This window comes from Rattus norvegicus, chromosome 3, assembly GCF_036323735.1.
Source record: "Rattus norvegicus strain BN/NHsdMcwi chromosome 3, GRCr8, whole genome shotgun sequence".
Taxonomy (NCBI): Eukaryota; Metazoa; Chordata; class Mammalia; order Rodentia; family Muridae; genus Rattus; species Rattus norvegicus.
The window spans coordinates 132,800,153-132,817,649 of record NC_086021.1 but is presented as its reverse complement, the minus strand read 5'-3'; the positions used below and the strand labels follow the sequence as shown (position 1 = coordinate 132,817,649).

The 17,497-nt window shown below is 37.9% G+C and overlaps 1 protein-coding gene across 7 annotated transcripts in view; it reads left to right on the top strand.

Annotated features, from left to right (window-relative positions):
• The window catches only part of Myef2 (myelin expression factor 2), a 35,879-nt gene that overhangs the window by 9,923 nt on the left and 8,459 nt on the right, over positions 1-17,497 (top strand). The window contains exons 6-14 of one of the 7 annotated variants that reach the window (NM_001013205.3): positions 3,635-3,826; positions 4,481-4,634; positions 5,054-5,103; positions 5,224-5,287; positions 14,056-14,157; positions 15,570-15,620; positions 15,899-15,967; positions 16,268-16,366; positions 16,643-16,714. In NM_001013205.3, coding sequence (NP_001013223.2) covers positions 3,635-3,826; positions 4,481-4,634; positions 5,054-5,103; positions 5,224-5,287; positions 14,056-14,157; positions 15,570-15,620; positions 15,899-15,967; positions 16,268-16,366; positions 16,643-16,714 — 853 coding nt within the window. The remainder of the gene's footprint in view (positions 1-3,634; positions 3,827-4,480; positions 4,635-5,053; positions 5,104-5,223; positions 5,288-14,055; positions 14,158-15,569; positions 15,621-15,898; positions 15,968-16,267; positions 16,367-16,642; positions 16,715-17,497) is intronic. The other 6 variants (XM_006234931.4, XM_006234930.3, XM_006234932.4 and 3 more) reach the window with 6 other exon arrangements.

Below are 17,497 nucleotides of genomic sequence, written 5' to 3'. Positions count from 1 at the left end.
AAGTTATTCTTTATATTTATTTAGCTTCTAGTTACAGATAAAGATCCTCAATTTAAGATAAAAATCAGGAAAAATTTAAAGATGGCAAACTTCATTTGCTATAAACATTTTCAGCTTTTAGAATGTTTAATTGAAAATTCAATAGGTATTGTAGTCGATTATGGGTTGCTTGAAAATGCACATAGTTTGCTATTGGAATAAGATTGGCATTCTTTAATAAATTTAGATTCTATAAGATTAGAATTTAAGAAGCATTATAGCTTAATGATCTGTGTAACTAGAACTTGGAATAATCTACAATGGGGACTTTTTCTTTGTAGAGAATTGTAGTATAAATAGATTGACAAATGATCAGAAGGTACTTTACATAGTAGCACTTACAGGAGTAGTGGATCTTGGTAATAATTAGCTGGGATAACACTCAGTTTCATGGGCTCTTTTATTTTATGTTGTTTTGTCATATTAGTTTGGCCATATACTCACTTAAACACATCCTTGCTAAGCCTGTACTGAGAGAACTAGACAAGGTTATTTTGAGTCTGAAATGTTGAGCTAATACTGATGCTATTCATTGATTGGCATTCCACAAGAGGGAGTTTTGAGTTCCAGCTTACCCTTTCCAGCGATGTGACAGTGCCTCATTTCTCTAGACTTTAGTTAATTTGTTATAACGCCACTGATAATACCTAACTAATGTGACTTATGAAGACCAAGTGTGGTAAATAACTTATAGCTTACTCTCTGTCACTAGAAAAGCTAAATGACCCAGGAAGAGGAAACCACATACCTTTGTTAGCTTTCCTTGTCACTGAGATAGGAGAAATACTAGAAATCTCTCTGATAGTGTTGTAAAAACTCAGTGTTATGTTTTCTAGTTACTGTACTTTTGATATTATGGAAAGCTGTTAGCACAGTGCTTAAAATAGTCCAATTCTTTCATAAACGTAAATTGTAGAAACTGTTCTCGTTCGTGCTTGCTGGGGTCTTGTTCTTTAGTGTGATGATAAGCGTCAGCGCCTTAGTACCAAAAATATCATGTCTCCTACGTTCTTGACTGGAATTAACTTCAGATTTCTTGAATCCTCATTGATCCTGGGATTGTAGTTACCTAATGAAAATTGGCAGAGATTTGGTAGGGAATGTTTAAGTTTTGTGGATTGACTAGTCATTTATTTGCTGCTTTTATGCATATGCCAGGACTTAACTTTAGAAATGTTCAGCATCGGGGCTGGGGATTTAGCTCAGTGGTAGAGCGCTTACCTAGGAAGCGCAAGGCCCTGGGTTCGGTCCCCAGCTCCGAAAAAAAAAAAAAAGAAAAAAAAAAAAAAAGAAATGTTCAGCATCTTAAATAATTGGTTCCAATTTATAGTCCTCTAATAATTTGATGATCATAGTTTGCTATTTTATAATCCTGTCTCTGTTTAAAAAAAACAAGTATTATAATAAAAGCTCCATAGAGATGCTATAGACACTAAGCATACTGTGTTTATAGTATCTTTCTGTTTTCATTGACAGAACCCACTGGGTGTTAGAGGCTCAGGTTGGGTGATTGTGTTATGGTTAAGTTGCAGCATATCGAGGAGCTCAGATCTACTGTTGCGACCCTAGAGTGAAGGTTTAGGATGCCTCTATTTTTAAGTATTTTAGAAGGGAAAAAGGGGTCAAATTTAGTTTTAGTAAATAGCGAATGATTTACTTAACTCCCCAGCTAATGTTTAGCAAAGGCAGTCATTTTCTGATTTACAAGTCAGTGACTGATAAAACTGCAGGGACTGCTTGCATAGTTATCTAATGGAGGTGCACTTGAGTGTTCCTTAGCAGCTTTAGTATTGTGTCCAGTTACATGAAGGTCAGTAGGAGTCATACACGTGTTAGCAGGCCCACTGTAGCAGTAGCAGTTAGTGACTGGAAGGCTGGACAGCAAGGGGAAAACAGGAATGAAAACTAGGATTATATGTGGTGTGTGTGTGTGTGTGTGTGTGTGTGTGTGTGTGTGTGTGTGTAATGTTTACATGTGACAAAATAAATATACTACTATGAACTATTAATACAAACAACCTATGAATTTCAATAGTTGAAGGACTTCTCTTTTTAATCCTCCTGTGTAGGTAACCACTTTTTCAATTTTGTGCTTGTACAAGTTTTTCAGTTCTCAAACTTGAAACATTTGTGACTTGCTTTTTTGATGCTGTGATGACATAATATAATAAAATCAACTTATGGGAGAGTTTATTTTAGCTCACAGTTTGAAGGGTGATGCATCATTGTGGGGAATTCAAGGCAGCAGGATACTGAAACAGCTAAAACCATAACCAGAAAGCAGAAATATGAACGTGTGCTCCACTCACTTTTATACATTGCAGGATCTAGTACAGGAAATGGTTCTGCTCACGAGGAAAAGTAGTTATAATTAATGTAATCAAGGTTATTCCCTACAGGCTTACCCAGAAGTCATCCCCCTTTCCCTCCATGACTCTGAGTCTGTCAAGAAGTAAACAGAATGAGCACTAAGCATCCTGACTGCTTATTATAAAGTCTCATTGCATTCGTTGGCAACATGTATTCACTTCTATAATCTTTTAATGTCTTTATCATGAAGCAGCATACTGGAGTCAGCATATGTTTATTCTCACATTCATTTTTTTCCCTTTTGTCATTCTGGCTATGCTAGAAAATTTATTAAAGTTATCTTTCCTTATTTACTTTAAGTCAATATTTACAGACTGAGATAGCAGAGAAGTTTTTGATGAGTATTTTCTTTGAGAATTTCATAACAATGTATTTTGATCATTTTACCTCTTTTCTCCTTCAGCTCCTCCCAGATCCACTCCTTCTTCCTCACCCTCCCAACTTTCTTTGTGTTCATCCCAAATAGCTTTTAAAACCTGAGTCCACTCGTTCGTTCTCTCTCTCTCTCTCTCTCTCTCTCTCTCTCTCTCTCTCTCTCTCTCTCTCTCGTGTGTGTGTGTGTTGGGGGGTGGCATCATCTGCTGTTACATGGTTGACCCGTCAGGGACTACACTCTTCCTTCCCCAGAAGCCATCAGTTGCCAGTAGGTGCCTCATAGTTAGGAGCTCTGAGCCCCGTTTTGCTCCATGTTAGAATGTTGACTAGTCTGATAGAGTCATGAATAAGAAAGTAGAATTCATGAATAAGAGTAGAATTTTTGGCATAATCATTTGCATGCATATGATGGGCCTCTTAATGTAATTTTATTTGTGTTTTGTTGATCTTCTACGTAGTGGAATGACTGGGTAAAGCATTCTTTACTTGGACACTTAGCCTTTGTTATTCCCTTTTCCCATCACAAGTCCTTTTCGTTGTTTAGGAAGCTAAGAGATTATACAATAGGTTATTGTATTTTATTCAAGGGTGATATTAGCTGGTGATAATAAACTTTCCTCTATCACATTCTACCTGAGTTTATAGCAAGTCATGTGTTCTGGTAGTGACAGGTCAATCTACAGGTTTTTATTGCGCTCACTTTCTGGATAAAAATAACAAAAAAACCTTAGTTCTCACAGATGTTAATAGTTTGGCCAGATGGGTTACCTGCTGTCCAGCTTTAAGTCACTTGAATTGTATATATTCATTGATGTATTTGCTGGCAGTTAACATTCACTACGCATTATAGGATCCCGATGGAGAAAATGCTCGCCGTGCACTGCAGCGAACAGGAACATCATTTCAAGGATCACATGCCTCTGATGTAGGATCTGGGCTGGTGAATTTACCACCTTCCATTGTGAATAATCCAAACATTCCTCCTGAGGTTATCAACAACTTGCAGGCTGGTAGACTTGGTTCCACAATTTTTGTTGCTAATGTAAGTTTAAGCTTTAGTTGCTCTGATACTTAACTCTTATTATGAGATTATTTTGTTAGATATATGCTGATAGGTTTGTAGGTCAGTGTTTATTTTTAACTTAAGTAAACAAAAGTTATAATTCTGTTAAAGTCAAGCCTAATTTTATGTGTGTATTTTGAAGTTAGACTCTAAATACAAATAGCATTTTAACATGACTATGGACATCATAGACATCAGACGGTTTTCCTTAAGTCAGCTATGTGTAGTCTTTATTTTGGTAGTTGAATTTTATTCTTGTAGTCCTCCTGTTTGTAAATGCCTGTTATGGTTGGTTTGCCATTTGTTTTATGCTCTTGAAAGTCTTGTGAAATGGACAATGTTTTCCAAAACCTGACTTTTCAACTTAGTCATAGTTGATACCTACGTTTCCCACATACAGAACAGGATTGAGGAATTGAAAGAAGATTTGAGGAATTTAAATCAAGATAAGAAACAAGATAGATGTAGCTGAACTGATTTTAAACAAGACCTTTTTTATTTGAACACTGTTGGTATATTGTTGAACAAGAATTACAGTTTATAGATTTAGGAGGTTAGAAAAGATGATTTTGTTTTTACAATGAGGGAGGGGGCCATTTTTTAAAAATTTAACCTTATGCATTCTGTGTTAAGCTTGACTTCAAAGTTGGTTGGAAAAAACTAAAGGAAGTGTTCAGCATAGCTGGAACTGTGAAGCGAGCTGATATTAAAGAAGACAAGGACGGCAAGAGCAGAGGCATGGGCACGGTCACTTTTGAGCAGGCAATCGAAGCAGTCCAAGCAATTTGTATCCTGATGTGTATTAGCATTAAGTGATGTCAGAGAAGCTTGATACCTTTGCACAGTTGTTCATGTTATATAATGCTGCCTCATTTAAATGTAGGCTTTTTGCTGTTCTTGAGGACAAGAGTCACTCACGCAGGCTGGATTTGGCCACGTTCTTCAGGACTGACAGGCAGGCCCTTGTTTTCCTGCGATCCCTTCCTGCTGCTGGACAGTGTGTGCATGCGTACTTGAGGACTCACTCCTTGTCCATCAGTGCAGTTGCTGTTGGTTAATGAAGTTATAAATCAAAATGAGAGACTAGTATGAAGAAAGTCTAATAATGTTAAGACAGTAGAAAAAGTTTCACACTCTTTAAATATGATAATTTGTCTGTACAATTTTACAGTCATCTTAATTGGCTTTCCTTGACTGAATCAACAGCCATGTTCAATGGGCAGTTTTTATTTGATAGACCTATGCATGTGAAAATGGTGAGTTCCTATTTCTCATCTCAACCTTAGTTATTAATTGCTTTAGTTCACTTCCTAACAGCTCTCGTTAGCTATTTTTTAACTATATGTATAATAAACTTTTTTTCTTTTTGCAATTAGGATGACAAATCTGTCCCTCATGAAGACTACCGTTCACATGATAGTAAGACATCACAATTACCACGTAAGTAAAAGCTCTTGTTAGAAAACAACTTTCTTTTTCTTCATTATGTATAACACAGTAGTCTGTTTTTATTCCTACATTGAAGTTGCTCATTCTCTGAGATTAGTTTGGTATTTTGGACAGTGTGTTGCTTCTGATTATATAAAGACTGAAAAGAAATATGAGACTTTTAAAATAATTTAATGTTTGGCCTATTAGTTATAAGTTAAAATGTATTTGGTGAGTTCATATACAAGAAGGGGGGAATCGTTAAAATTTTACCATAGAGGGCCACCATTTTTAATATTTTTATGTGTATTCTTTCTCCTTCTCTGTACATAAATGTGCATTTAACTAGTTTCAGACTAGTATATAGATTATGTAGAGGTTGGGCTTAACATTAATTTATAATCATGTTTCCATGTTGAAAATTCTTTTCTTATATTTTTTTATTGGTGTTCTATAATCATTTTAATGTTACAGGTTTTACATGTTTTAATCTTTGTTTGTTTAATAGCCAACAGTGTGATACAATAATATTCTTAGAGACTGAACTTTTACTTTACCTCACAGCCAAGTTATTAATATCTCTGGAATATTTAAGACTATTTAGCCTGCTATCCTGTTATGTACTCAGCCTAAGTTTGACCAGACTTTAAGAGAACAGTATAGTAACCAAGCTCACCATGTGTTGGCTCTCCCGTGCAATCAGCTTTTACAACATAACCTACCCTTAACTTATCTGCTGCTCTCCCATGCCCGATTCAGATAATGTATGTGTGTGTGTATTGTGATAATCCTTCAGCCAACAGGGTGAAAGGAACCTTAAATATCCTCCATAAATGTTGGAAGCAACATAGGATATAGATATAGTTGGGTAATGTCTGTTTTCAACATTGTTTACTATTCTGGGTAAAAGATCTGTTACAGATTTCTGAAGAACTTTATCCCTTTGCAGTGACATGTTTCTGTGCTGCTTGATAGATACAGGGCAAAGCTCCATGTGAGAGACAGGCAGACATGGGGACGGTCAGATATCTGAGCAGCATTCAGGCAGTAGACAGACTGTAGACAGTCCAGTAAGCACAGACTGTAGGCAGATGGAAGAAACAAGATGAAAGGGAGAAATTCAAGTTTGGGTTTAGTGTTGGTCAAATTAATCCAAGAGGAGGTCTGTTTTCATTCCTTAATGTGAAAGGGATATATTTTTGGTACCTCTGAGATTATCTTAAATGTGTTATCCAACACAACAGAGTATAAAAGAATACTATTTTCTTTAGATGTCCTAAGTCAAGCTTGGTGGCACAGACCTGTGATCCTTAAGAGGCTAAGGCAGGAGAATCTAAAGTTCAAGTCTAAGGCCTTCCTCAACTGTAGAGTGAGTTCCCAGGCAGCCTGGGTAACTTAATGAGACCTGTCTCAAGGTGAAGTATAAGGGCTGGAGATGGACTCAGTGGTATAAGGTCTCACCCACCGTGCCTAGGTCCCTGGGTCTAGCCTTAGCACTAGAACCAAGATGTCTGTTGGAGTAGTGCCCTTGATTAGCATACATGGGGTCCTGAATTCAACCCCAGCACTGGAGACAAGTCCTGGAGTAGATTTAGATTTACAGATTGTCACTGGATGCCCACTACTGCGCTGTTCCAGAGCATACAAAAGAGCAGTGCAAGCCCTGTGTTAGCTGTTGCCCTCAGACTGCTGCTGTACTCTGTTGTTTGTCTTTGTGCTCTGTCATTATTAGTAGTAAAGTTTTTGATGAAATATTTTAAACATGCAGACAAAAGTAATATTTTAGAGCTTTTATATGCTACATTTATTGGATTTTTAATAACTAAATAAAATCTTACAGGTAGACCTGAGATGCCCCACTTCCATATTCACCTCTCAATGCATTCCTCACCTAGAGGGGACAACACGTGACTGTTTGTTATGCAGATTTTAGTAATGTACATATCTGCTTAATAAATTAGAATTCAGTGTGATACCATATGCTACTTCATAGTTCACTGTGTTTTGTTCCTGATTTCTTTTTTTATTGATAAAGCTGGTAGCTTCATTTTAATTGATACTTCGTACATTTTTTGCTCTTTAATTTGCATTTTAAATTATTTGAAATAATACTGAATTGGAATATTCTTTAAGAATTACCTTGATTTTGTTGTTGTTTTTGTTTTGATTTTGTTAGAATTTGTGTAAAACTGGCCTTGCCATATATTTTGGGAAAGACTTATTTAGTCATAATATTTTCTAATGATGCATGAGTTAGTTATGGTAACTTTTTATTTAAGGATTTTCCCCATTTTTGCCTGTCTTGAACATTAACTTTTCTAGACATTCATTTATTTTGTGTGTTTGTGTGGCATAGGGGAGGTGGGTGTGCTTGCTCTGTGGGGAGATCAGAGGACAACTCTGACCAAGGCTCTCTGACTATGTGACTTCTAGAGATCAAATTTGGGTTGTTGGGATTAGCAGCAAACACTGTTTTGTTTTTAATTTTGTTTAATTTTTACTTATTCACATTACATCCTGCTCACTGCCCCCTCCAGTCACCCCTCCCACAGACCTTTCCTCATTCCCTCTCCCCTTCTCCTCTGAGTAGGTAGGGGCCTCCCTGGGTATTCCCCCAAACCTGGCACTTTAAGTCTCTTTGAAGCTAAATGCTTTCTTTCCCACTGAGGCCAGGCCAGGCAGCCCAGCTAGTAGAACATATCCCAGATAAAGGCAACAGCTTTTGGGACATCCCCTGTTCCAGTTGTTCAGGACCCATAGGAGACCAAGCTGCACATCTGCTACATATGTGTGGGGGAAGACTAGGTCCAGCCCTGTATGCTCTTTGGTTGGTTGTGCAGTCTCTGAGAGCCCCAAGGGTCCAGGTTACTTGACTCTATTGTTCTCTCTGTGGAGTTTCCTATCTCCTTCAGGGTCTGGAATTATTCCTTTTATTCTTCTATAAGAGTCACCATGCTCCAGCCACTGTTTGGTTGTGGGTACACGTCCCCTCCCACCCCGCCATGGCTTTGTGTTGAATTTTATTTAGTTAGCATAGCATCATCTTAAATTTTTACTATATTAATAGTTCTGTTTCCTCTTCTTGAAGACTTTAAGTGTGTGTGTGTGTGTGTGTGTGTGTGTGTGTGTGTGTGTGTGTGTCTACATGTGTGCGTGTAGGTTGGTACATGTGAGATCAATCCCTACAGAGACCAGAAGAGGATGTTGGATCCCCTGGTGCTGTTACAGGTGATTGGGAGCTGTACACTGTGTAGGTGCTGGCAACCAAACTTGGGTCTGTGGGAAGACAGTGCATGTTCTTAACAGCTCAGCTGTCTCTCCAGTCCAGCATAGTGTCTTCATTTAGTGGTTCATTATCTCTAGAAACTTGTCAATTTGTAAATGTAAAGAATAGGTTTTGTTGTCAGTATATTTTATCATTTCTTTCCTTCCTCTTTCTTTAGATTTAGTCTCGTTTTGGTTTTTTTTTTGTTTTTTTTTTTTTTTTGTTTTTGCCCTAACTCTGAATTGGATATGTATTTCACTAGTTTTCAGCCTCTCTTTTTTAATTTAAGCAATTAGGGTTATAAATATAGCTACTGAACATAGGTTCTTCTATGGACTTTTCTTCATTTTTTTTATTAGATATTTTTATTTACATTTCAAATGTTATCTCCTTTCCTTGTTTTCTGTCCATAAGCCTCCTATCCCATCTCCTTCCCCCTTCTTCTATGAGGGTGTTCCTCCACCCAACCACCCACCCCTTCCTGCCTTCCCACCCTGACAGTCCCCTACAGTGGGGGATGGGGGGAAGGTATTGAGCCTTGGCAGGACTAAGGGCTTCTCCTTCCATTGATGCCTGACAAGGCCTTCCTCTGCTACACATGCAGCTGGAGCCTGTGTCTGTCTATGTGCACTCTTTGGATGGTGGTTTAGTCCCTGGGAGCTCTGGTTGGTTGGTATTGTTATTCTTACAGAGTTGCAAGCCTCTTCAGCTCCTTCAATCCTTTCTCTAACTCCTCCAACTGGGACCCATTCTCAGTTCAATGGTTCGCTGCTAGCATTTGCCTCTGTATTTGTCACACTCTGGCAGAGCCTCTCAGGAGACAGCTATATTAGGCTCCTGTCAGCATGCACTTCTTGACTTCAATATTGTCTAGGTTTGGTGGCTGTATGTATATGGGCTGGATCCCCATGTGGGACAGGCTCTGCATGACCATTTCTATAGTTCAGTGTTTATAAATTACCAATCACTACAGTTATTTTGAATCTTGTATATTTGAAAATACAATTTCCAAATTCATGAGTTCTGTACTTCCTATTGGTTTTTCACTTGGGTTCACTGTGGTAAACCATAGCACATGGTCTATAAGACCGTGACTCATTGTGTGACAGCCTTAGAATCTCATCGTGGGTGACTTACCCATAGGTCCATTTTTATAAATCTTCTTTGTTCACTATGTCAAGTTTGTTAATCATTTAAGTGTTTTGTAGCCTTTCTCTGTTTTTATATAATTTTGTATAATTTTACCTATTTGGGTTACCGGTTACTAAGAAGTACTTAATGGTAATTTTTTTTCAGTGTATTGATAGATTTAGTTACTTTTTTGTTGTTGAAAATATTTTGAAGTATTTCAAAAATTCAAATCAAGTAATTTATTACAAGGCGATTTTGTAGTTACCTTAAGTCCTTGTATAATACTAAATACAATTTTGTGTAGTTTATACTATTTTGTATTACTGTTTTTGATCTGTGTGTAAATGTTTTTTTTCTGTGTGTAAATGTTATAACTGCAATTACATCTTTTAAAATTGGCTTGGCAATCTTTTATGTGAAGTTGAGGAATTAAATTTCTTCACATTTAGTGGTTCATTTGGATGGATTTTCATTTTCTTAGTTTGGGTTTCACCTTTTGTACTTTGTAAATATGTCTGTATTTTGAGTGGTGACCCTGGATGTTATATATGTATAAAGCTTGAAGTTCATCTTGTATCCTCCTCCTTGACTCTAACCCGTTTCTGGTAACTGCATGCACTGGCACAGGGCGCTCTGTCACTGTCAGACGTCACAAGTACACATCATGTTTTCTGTCACCTGCTACTGCTCATTTCTTCAGAGTATCTATTTGTTAAGCTTTTATTTTCCCAACAAGGATTTATTGTTAGTAAATTCTTCTAATTTTGGCTGCTCTGTAAATGTCTTCTAAGATAGTTTGATTTTTTTTTTTTAAAGAGAATTTAAGATTAAGTTATTTTATCTTAGCATTTTGTAAATAGTTTAGTCTTCTGGTTTCTATTGTTGCTAATCCATAATTCAGATAAGGCTTTTGTTGAATTATCCCCTCTTTTTTGGTAGTTTATTGTTCATGGAACTAATTTTAGAGTCCTAGTCCCTGGTTGACAGTTTCACTGCAGAATGAGTGTGGATTACTACTTGCTGAACTTTTACAGCGGAAACTTACCAACCATGCATATTTGAATATTTCCCTTTCTCCCTTTGTAAGGCAGCTTCCTCCCTTCCCAGTTTACCTGGCCAGGCTCACCTTGTTCATGATCCTGACTGCATTTACCTCTATTAGCAGTAAATTTTAAAGCTCAAGGCCTGCACAGTGAAGCCAGCCATAATAGTCTCAGCTTGGGTGAGTGAGATTGGTGAAGGAAGGAGTGCATGCAAGCCCACCCTTAGCTGAGGAACTAATGGCTGCTGGGGAAGATTCAGAAACAGCCTCGAGAGCATGCCCAGGTCCCAGTTGATGTCCCTACACCCATGCAAGTGCAATACTAAGTGGACGCAGTAGTTTAAAGCAACAAAGAAATGTGTGAAGTTGAGAGGCAGTGGTGGGGAGGGCGGCGGTCGTAGGGGTGGGGGAAGGAGCAGGGCAATGATTCAATCAAAATGTATTTGTATACATGTGTGAAGTCTCAAACAATGAATTAAAAAACTTGTCCTATTAGGTATGCTTTATATTTTTTAATGATTTGTATTTTCATACTTTCTTTTGTCTTGAGATATAATAAAGTCATGAGCTACCATAGAATCAGATTTTTTTACGTCCTTCATCTGACTTTCTCATTTTACTGTGACTTGGCAAGTGGGAAATTTCTCAATTCCCATGCTTCTGATATTAATTTTTATCTTTTCATTTTTATAGTTCTTTTCTCTTTTATAGTTCTTTGAGATTATAATTACTGTGATATCGTTAGGCACAGGAACACATTTACTTGACATTAATCTGTGCAGTTTAAAACTACCATTCTGTACAAATCTTACAGTATATAATTCCTAGCCCCAAGCCTTAATTGCTAATTTTTTTTCCTAACTGAGCCAGTGTAACAGAAAGGCGCAGTGACTGGTCATATGACTCCCATTGTGGTAATGGTATTCAAGAGAGCCCAAACAATCATTGCCTCAAAGGCTTAACCCATATTAGACTCTGGAAGTACAGAAATGGTTCTTACAACTGACGTTGCAACCGAAAGTTGAAGTCACATCTTGAAAACTAGGCAAAAACAGATTTATAACATCTTTCATGATGTGTCCTTTTGTCTGTATTGGATACTTCCTCGTTACTGAATATTACTCACTTTCGGTCTCCTCTCTGAGGTTTTGGGCTTGACCTGCCCTACACTTGTTTACCTTAGTTTCTATACCTTACAGGTTAGGGAGGGTCTGCAGATGAGGGGGAAACTCGCAGGGTTTTGTTCTGAGTTGTCTCAACCACATCTTTTTAAAAAAATTTATTTATGTATATGAATACCCTGTAGCTGTTTTCAGACACACTAGAGGAGGGCATGAGATTTCATTACAGATGGTTGTGAGCCACCATGTGGTTGCTGGGAATTGAACTCAGGACCTCTGGAAGAGCAGTCAGTGCTCTTAACCACTGAGCCATCTCTCCAGCTCATCTTACCACATTTTATATTATATTTTCCAGGTTCACCAGTTATTTTTTCTCCAAATTTCACTTTTCTTTGTAGCTGAATAAATCTCCATTTATATATTAGCATGTTTTCATTATCTTTCCATCTTTTGGTAAATTTTTAGTCTGGTTTCTTTATTTATTTTTCCATGGTGAATAGAGCAGTAATGAACACAGATATATAGATAGATGTGCAAGGATTTGAAGTTCTTTGGATATATGCCCAGGGGAGGTTATAACTAAAGTTTTCTAAAGTTATTTATTTATTTACTTATTTCCTTACTTATTTAAAGAGCATCAGTATATTAAAACTGAACAAATAAACAATAAACAAACTTGAATTTAAAGACAAGAGACAAGATCTGAATTTAGTCACAGGTAAATGTTGGTGTTCAGATAATGTAAGGTCTCAAATTCCTCATATTCATGCCTGATGAGAACATTTATTTTGTAAATGTAATAAATATCATGATAAAGCCAGGCAATTAGAGTTTCCAGTGTTGTGGGCTTTTAAAAGATATTTTATGTGTATAGGTGTTTGCCTGTATCAGGTGTGTGCAGTGTCTAAGTTCTCTAAGACACTCAGGTTTGTGGATCCAGCATACTTGCGATTTACCATTTGGGTTCTGAGAACTGAACCCAGGTCCTCTGTAAGAATAACAAGTGTTCTTCATCAGTGAGCCATCTCTCCAGACCCTTATAACTAATTTGAAAACTGGCTTTGGTGTTGGCTGTCTGGATAGGAATCTTGTTCCATAGCTGCAGCTGGGCTGTCCTCATTGTCCTCTTCTCTGCTTTCAAGTCTTATCTCTTCAGTAATTGCCGACCGTTTAGTTCTATTTGGACTATTTTGAATGTAATACTAGTATTTTAGTTGTTCAACACTGAGCAAGATGTTCATTCTCAGGTATGTATGTACAGTGTTACTACATGAGGATGTCTGAGAAACATGTCTTCAGCCAGAAAGGCTAGTAGCCACAGACCATAAAGAAATGATTCACCCAAGTCTTGTTTGGTGAATTAGTGCATTTAATTATCTACAGGTAACCTATAGGATCATGGGTAACTTACAGGTGCAATACCAACAAGAAATAGTCACGTGTGTCATCCCTCTTCCCACTTCCCAAACTAATAGTTAATTCCTCCAGGGTATAAGTGGGTTTGTGAGCTCTCTTCATTACACAAAGGAATATTAGTTTACCCAATCTTGGGAGTTTCTCCTGTTGGTGATCACAACTGCTCTGATGGTGATGTCATACCATTCCTGGAGAAGAGAGTTCCACATGTGTGACATGACAAAATGTCTTTCACACTTTCTTGGGATGCATTTGGGGTGTATGTGTGTGTCTCGGGTTGGGAGTGGGTAGGTGTGGAAGTGAGGCTAGAAGAGAGCCTTGGGTGTTTTTCTTCAGGCAGTGTCTACTTTTTTTAGGCTGAGTTTCTCACTGACTGGAACTTGCTGAGTAAGCTAGACTGGCTAGCCAGTGAGCCCTAGAGATCTGCTACCTCACCAGATCTAAGATTACCCATGTCCAACATAATTCTGGCTTTTAAAAAAGTGCATTCTGGGAATTGAAGGCAGGTTTTCATGTTTGTAGTGGAAATCCTTTACTCATGGAGCCATTTTCTCAGACCCCCTCTTGTCAGATTGTTACACCTCTCTCGGTACCTTCAAATGGAGTGTAAGCTGAACCTACTTCGTAAGTGGTTTTTTTCCCTCATAAATGGTATTAGTCTTTATGTATGTTGCTTTCTAAATGAAAACCAGAACCCTTGCTATCTGCGACCTTTTAGGATACTATTGCAAGCATACAGCTAGTTTTAAAGGTTGGTACAGTTAGTTCTATGCGAGTCTTGGTAATGTTGTTGTTTGTGATTTAGGTGGTCTTGGAGGCATTGGAATGGGACTGGGTCCAGGTGGACAGCCAATTAGTGCCAGCCAGCTGAACATAACTGGTGTAATGGGAAATTTAGGTCCAAGTGGTAAGTTTTTCTTGAAACCTTTGTAAGTGATCTATTTGCTGTTTAATAAAGCTTATATTTATTCGTCTTAGTACTTAGAGAACTCTGTTCCAAGATGTTTAGCATGTCAATTCTGTCTGAAAAAGAAGAGAAACCTTGTGAGAGCAGCTGACAAGAGGGTAGGTGTAGGTGGGGACGGCTTCTGGGGCCAGGCATGTGAAAGGTAGCTGGAGTTTGTGCGTACTGACATGGCTTTAAGGAGATGACGTCTCCTCTGTATCTCCATAGTGCCCTCTGCATCGTGGGATGTAGAGTCCGGGAATGAGTAGCAACATGCCGTAGCATAGGCAGTTTAAATGTATTACATTTGGAAGGTAGCTTTGAAGTAGCTATTTGTCTGTTAGTTACACTCTTAATTATCTTTAGAAATCGGCTTTCCAACTTTTAATTTCAGCAAACTTCATTCTTTTAAGTTGGCTGAAAATTCTAACATGATTTTACTTATGTGATTATGTTTCCCAGTGTCTACTGTATTATAAAAAAACTTAAAATTGTAAAAAATTGACTTATTTATTTAAAAGTCATGATTTACTCTGATGACAATCTTAATCCTAAAATTTATACTTAATGTATATAATATGAAACATGTAATTAACATAAGTATTATTTTTAAGAAAATAAAGTGTTTCTAATCAGAGAAGAGTGATTCTGTTTTTGGCATCTCTTCCTAGTGTTTGGGTAATGTCAATAGCTGTACTGCTGTGTCCGCATTTGGGTTTGCTGTGATGGCATGCATCGGATAGTTTATGGAAGGAAAGATCCACGGTGTTAGGAGAGGAGGAGGGGAAACAGAAGTATTGAGTTATGGAAATTATTTTGACCTCTTGGTCCTTCAAAGGTTCCCTTACTGTCCTTTGAGAATTACATTTCAGTATATGAGCTGATAAGTATGTCATAGTCTTTTTGTTAGGATGATACAAACTTTATAATTGGCAAAACCCCTTTTCTTATTTGTTTTAGGATCTCATACCCTTCCTGTCCAAACACAAGCTGTTTGTTACTGATTTGACCAGCCTCTTAGCTGATGTGTTTAGAGGCATCTTTACTTTGTAGTCTTAATGTCTAAGTCTTCTGTGGGAACATCATTGTCTCTGCAAGAGTGCACACGGGCTCTAGTAACTCTCTGACCGGATGTTGTATGTGAATAGTAAACTTTTTTCTTTTTTTCTCTGATGCTCAGAGGCCTGTTTGAAGATTGGTGACTGGTTAGGCACTATGACATAGCTCTGTAAACCATCCTTCTATGTATACCCTGTACCTGCTTCTCTAGTGTTCCATTGTGACTAAACCAATGGTATTTACTTTGCTATAATGTCATTCGTTAGTCACAAATTAAGATTTACTGAAAGTCCATACTATGTATTTTGTTTGAGGTATGGGAATGGATGGTCCGGGTTTTGGAGGAGTGAATAGAATTGGAGGAGGTATGTATAAGTATTTGTTTCTGCATGTACTCATCGCCATTTTAAAGAAACTAGAAACTGTTGAGAATTGTAGAAAAAAGTCATGGTATATTGTTGGCTTGTGTTCTAAAGGCTGTTGGCAAACACTGAGCCTAAATACACCCTTAAAAGAAGGTCCTGTGTTAAACTACCTGCTCAACATGAAATGAAGGAAGCGCTTACTGGTGACTTAACATTTCCAGAATGTACCGCTCATCTGTAGCTCCAGTCAAGTTTCACAACTATTCTCTGTCCCATAGGCGTTGGGTTTGGTGGTCTGGAAGCAATGAATAGCATGGCAGGCTTTGGTGGAGTTGGCCGAATGGGAGGTAGGTGAATGTACCTATACGGGGTACGTTATCTTTGCTTTCCCTACACACACACGGGTTTGGATGCTATAGGAGTCTTCAGAAGGCACACGGGCACTAGAGGACACTTGGAAACATGGCAGGAGGGGGTGGGTAGTGGGTTATACAGTGAGTGTATGAAGTAAGTTGGTATGCCACATACTATTTTGAATTGGTAACTTCTGATCTTTTTCTCCTCAATTTAGCTTAGACATATTCCTCAGTGGTTTTCCATACATTGATGCACTTGAAGAAGGGTTAATTTGTCGTACGTCTTTTCAGAGTTGTACCGCGGTGCAATGACTAGTAGCATGGAGCGAGATTTCGGACGTGGTGATATTGGATTGAGTCGAGGCTTTGGCGACTCCTTTGGTAGACTTGGTAGGGCTGGTTGTATACTTTTTCCCTTTTGCAGGTTGTAGTCTTAACTGTTCCTTTTGGTGTAAAAAAATCATTAAAAAGTTATAATTTACATAGTTTGCTACTAGAAGAAAACTTTAGGGATTTTAATTTCATGGTTCTCTTTTACAGTATCTTGAATATTTTGTCTATCTCCAGAAAATTTTATGTTTAGTTATTTGTGAGTATAGTACCTTGGGCATTTTGAAGTGTCACTATTTAAATTAATTAGTATATTATCTTTTCATCCTTGTTTAGGCAGTGCAATGATTGGAGGGTTTGCAGGAAGAATAGGAGCTTCTAACATGGGTCCAGTAGGAACTGGAATAAGTAGGTTTAAATTTTAATAGAATTTCCTGAGTAGTATTTGAGTGCTTGCAAGGAGTTTGCAAGAGTAGTTATTGTAGTACAGTAATAGTTTGCTTTTATGTGTTAATGTGTCTTACCATATTTTGAGAAACTTTAATGAGTCATAGCTTGATTGATGTTTGAAAATTAATTTTATTTGTTTGTTTGTTTGGTATTTCTCAGCTAACACCAGAATGCGTATTCAGTAGCCAGTCCAAGAACTGTCTTTCCACACCCATGTCATAAACTGCCATTACTTGAACACCAGCCTTAATTCTGCTTGATTTTGCCCAATAGCTACTAGTTTGTTTGACTTGTATACCTTATGCCTTCTAGCAGTTGGAGACAAAACACCAAATTTTAGGGATTTCCTGAAGTTGAAGAATAAGAATGAAGAGATGATTGCTTTCTTCTCTTCTAGACCTTGCAAAACCATGGGTGTGTCTCAGCTCTAGAGAATGCCCAATACCTCCCATCAGCTCCCACTCCCACATGGGAAACATCATATAAAGCCTGCACACATGCTAGACTGAGTTCCTGACGGGCATTGCTGACTTGCTGTGCCTGTGAAATCTCCACACCTTACTGGCTTCGTTTGGTGGTGAAATTTTAGGAAACAGGAAGTTAACGTACTTAGTGTGAATTGTGACATCCTGTCCACTGGATACATTTGCTTTCCATGTGCTTCTCTTTATTTCCTGCTCTGCCTGCCATCCTGCAGCATTCATTTCCTCTCGGGATCGTCCTCACCTTCCCTTTTATCTC